Raw genomic sequence first — 5,000 nt, forward strand, 5'->3', positions numbered from 1 at the left:
ATCCTATATACTACAACATCCTATATACTACAACATCCTATATACTACAGCATCCTATATACTACAACATCCTATATACTACAACATCCTATATACTATAGCATCCTATATACTACAGCATCCTATATACTACAGCATCCTATATACTACAACATCCTATATACTACAGCATCCTATATACTACAGCATCCTATATACTACAGCATCCTATATACTACAACATCCTATATACTACAGCATCCTATATACTACAACATCCTATATACTACAGCATCCTATATACTACAACATCCTATATACTACAGCATCCTATATACTACAACATCCTATATACTACAGCATCCTATATACTACAACATCCTATATACTACAGCATCCTATATACTACAGCATCTATATACTACAGCATCCTATATACTACAACATCCTATATACTACAGCATCCTATATACTACAACATCCTATATACTACAACATCCTATATACTACAGCATCCTATTATACTACAACATCCTATTACTACAACATCCTATATACTACAGCAGTCCTATATACTACAAATCCTAATTACTACAGCATCCTATATACTACAACATCCTATATACTACAGCATCCTATATACTACAACATACTATATACTACAGCATCCTATATACTACAACATCCTATATACTACAACATCCTATATACTACAGCATCCTATATACTACAACATCCTATATACTACAGCATCCTATATACTACAGCATCCTATATACTACAACATCCTATATACTACAACATCCTATATACTACAGCATCCTATATACTACAGCATCCTATATACTACAGCATCCTATATACTACAACATCCTATATACTACAACATCCTATATACTACAACATCCTATATACTACAACATCCTATATACTACAACATCCTATATACTACAGCATCCTATATACTACAACATCCTATATACTACAGCATCCTATATACTACAGCATCCTATATACTACAACATCCTATATACTACAACATCCTATATACTACAGCATCCTATATACTACAGCATCCTATATACTACAACATCCTATATACTACAACATCCTATATACTACAGCATCCTATATACTACAACATCCTATATACTACAGCATCCTATATACAACAACATCCTATATACTACAACATCCTATATACTACAGCATCCTATATACTACAACATCCTATATACTACAACATCCTATATACTACAGCATCCTATATACTACAACATCCTATATACTACAACATCCTATATACTACAGCATCCTATATACTACAGCATCCTATATACTACAACATCCTATATACTACAAACATCTATATACTACAGCATCTATATACTACAACATCCTATATACTACAGCATCCTATATACTACAGCATCCTATATACTACAGCATCCTATATACTCAACACCTATATACTACAACATCCTATATACTACAACATCCTATATACTACAACATCCTATATACTACAACATCCTATATACTACAACATCCTATATACTATAGCATCCTGTATTATACTGCATCCTGTATAATACTGCATCCTTTACACTACAGCATCCTATATAATACTGCATCCTATATACTACAGCATCCTATATAATACTGCATCCTTTACACTACAGCATCCTATATACTACAGCATCCTATATACTACAGCATCCTATATAATACTGCATCCTGTATAATACTGCATCCTTTACACTACAGCATCCTATATACTACAGCATCCTATATACTACAGCATCCTATATAATACTGCATCCTGTATAATACTGCATCCTTTACACTACAGCATCCTATATACTACAGCATCCTATATACTACAGCATCCTATATAATACTGCATCCTATATACTACAGCATCCTATATACTACAACATCCTATATACTACAACATCCTATATACTACAACATCCTATATACTACAGCATCCTGTATAATACTGCATCCTATATACTACAACATCCTATATACTACAACATCCTATATACTACAACATCCTATATACTACAACATCCTATATACTACAGCATCCTATATACTACAACATCCTATATACTACAGCATCCTATATACTACAGCATCCTATATACTACAACATCCTATATACTACAGCATCCTATATACTACAGCATCCTATATACTACAGCATCCTATATACTACAACATCCTATATACTACAACATCCTATATACTACAACATCCTATATAATACTGCATCCTGTATACTACAGCATCCTATATAATACTGCATCCTATATACTACAACATCCTATATAATACTGCATCCTATATACTACAGCATCCTATATAATACTGCATCCTATATACTACAACATCCTATATAATACTGCATCCTATATACTACAGCATCCTATATAATACTGCATCCTATATACTACAGCATCCTATATAATACTGCATCCTATATACTACAACATCCTATATAATACTGCATCCTATATACTACAGCATCCTATATACTACAACATCCTATATACTACAACATCCTATATACTACAACATCCTATATAATACTGCATCCTGTATAATACTGCATCCTATATACTACAACATCCTATATACTACAACATCCTATATACTACAACATCCTATATACTACAACATCCTATATACTACAACATCCTATATACTACAGCATCCTATATACTACAACATCCTATATACTACAGCATCCTATATACTACAGCATCCTATATACTACAACATCCTATATACTACAACATCCTATATACTACAGCATCCTATATACTACAGCATCCTATATACTACAACATCCTATATACTACAACATCCTATATACTACAGCATCCTATATACTACAACATCCTATATACTACAACATCCTATATACTACAGCATCCTATATACTACAGCATCCTATATACTACAACATCCTATATACTACAACATCCTATATACTACAGCATCCTATATACTACAACATCCTATATACTACAGCATCCTATATACTACAGCATCCTATATACTACAGCATCCTATATACTACAACATCCTATATACTACAACATCCTATATACTACAACATCCTATATACTACAGCATCCTATATACTACAGCATCCTATATACTACAGCATCCTATATACTACAACATCCTATATACTATAGCATCCTATATACTACAACATCCTATATACTACAACATCCTATATACTACAACATCCTATATACTACAACATCCTATATACTATAGCATCCTGTATTATACTGCATCCTGTATAATACTGCATCCTTTACACTACAGCATCCTATATAATACTGCATCCTATATACTACAGCATCCTATATAATACTGCATCCGTTACACTACAGCATCCTATATACTACAGCATCCTATATACTACAGCATCCTATATAATACTGCATCCTGTATAATACTGCATCCTTTACACTACAGCATCCTATATACTACAGCATCCTATATACTACAGCATCCTATATAATACTGCATCCTATATACTACAGCATCCTATATACTACAACATCCTATATACTACAACATCCTATATACTACAACATCCTATATAATACTGCATCCTGTATAATACTGCATCCTATATACTACAACATCCTATATACTACAACATCCTATATACTACAACATCCTATATACTACAACATCCTATATACTACAGCATCCTATATACTACAACATCCTATATACTACAACATCCTATATACTATAACATCCTGTATAATACTGCATCCTATATACTACAACATCCTATATACTACAACATCCTATATACTACAACATCCTATATACTACAACATCCTATATACTACAACATCCTGTATAATACTGCATCCTATATACTACAACATCCTATATACTACAGCATCCTATATACTACAACATCCTATATACTACAGCATCCTATATACTACAACATCCTATATACTACAGCATCCTATATACTACAGCATCCTATACACTATAGCATCCTATATACTACAACATCCTATATACTACAACCCTTTCTTAGACTGCTTAATATTAACCCTTTCTTGACCTGCTGATTACCATGAGGTGTGTTTGTGTTCACATTAACAGCGTGGGAAACTTGAGCTTTACTGTTATTCTTTGTTGGTTTCAGGATGTGGATCCCATGCAGGCAATCGCAGTGAGTGTCATTTTCTTTACTTTATTCAAACTTCAATCAATCAGAACTTTATTAACTGATATCTGTGAACAGTTCTCAGAGATCTTGACCTGTAATTGAATCAATAATTAATGAATTGATTGGTTGATGAACTGATTTAGTGATTGACTTGTAATCGGGTTGATTAGTCCTCAGAGAACATGAGTGTTTCTGTGACGTTCTTCCGGCTGTTCCGTGTGATGCGTTTGGTGAAACTGTTAAATCGATCTGAAGGGATCCGGAACCTTCTGTGGACCTTCATCAAGTCCCTGCAGGTCAGTCTCATTAGTATAAGTATTATTTCTATTATTAGTATTGTAATTATGAGTATGAGTAGTATATTTATTATTAGTATGAATAGTATAATTATTGTTAGCAGTAGTAGTCATAGAAGCAGAATCTATGATAATATTTTAAACTTTGTGTTTCAGGCTCTTCCTTACGTGGCCCTCCTCATCCTCATGCTATTCTTTATCTATGCTGTGGTCGGAATGCAGGTAAAAAACACGTACGACACAACGGGCTAACAGACTGTGATGCTAACAGACTGTGATGCTAACAGACTGTGATGCTAACAGACTGTGATGCTAACGAACTGTGATGCTAACAGACTGTGATGCTAACGAACTGTGATGCCAACAGACTGTGATGCTAACAGACTGTGATGCTAACGGACTGTGATGCTAACAGACTGTGATGCTAACAGACTGTGATGCTAACAGACTGTGATGCTAACGGACTGTGATGCTAACAGACTGTGATGCTAACGAACTGT

General features: G+C 33.5%; 1 protein-coding gene across 1 annotated transcript in view; it reads left to right on the forward strand.

The window, feature by feature from the left end:
* LOC117809915 (voltage-dependent L-type calcium channel subunit alpha-1C-like) overlaps window positions 1-5,000 on the forward strand; it is a gene marked incomplete at its 3' end in the record, with an annotated part of 7,914 nt that overhangs the window by 1,107 nt on the left and 1,807 nt on the right. Inside the window, exons 2-4 of the mRNA XM_034679423.1 lie at window positions 4,181-4,207; window positions 4,375-4,500; window positions 4,657-4,722. Of these exons, the coding sequence (XP_034535314.1) occupies window positions 4,193-4,207; window positions 4,375-4,500; window positions 4,657-4,722 (207 nt within the window). The remainder of the gene's footprint in view (window positions 1-4,180; window positions 4,208-4,374; window positions 4,501-4,656; window positions 4,723-5,000) is intronic.

This window comes from Notolabrus celidotus, unplaced genomic scaffold (assembly GCF_009762535.1).
Source record: "Notolabrus celidotus isolate fNotCel1 unplaced genomic scaffold, fNotCel1.pri scaffold_566_arrow_ctg1, whole genome shotgun sequence".
Taxonomy (NCBI): Eukaryota; Metazoa; Chordata; class Actinopteri; order Labriformes; family Labridae; genus Notolabrus; species Notolabrus celidotus.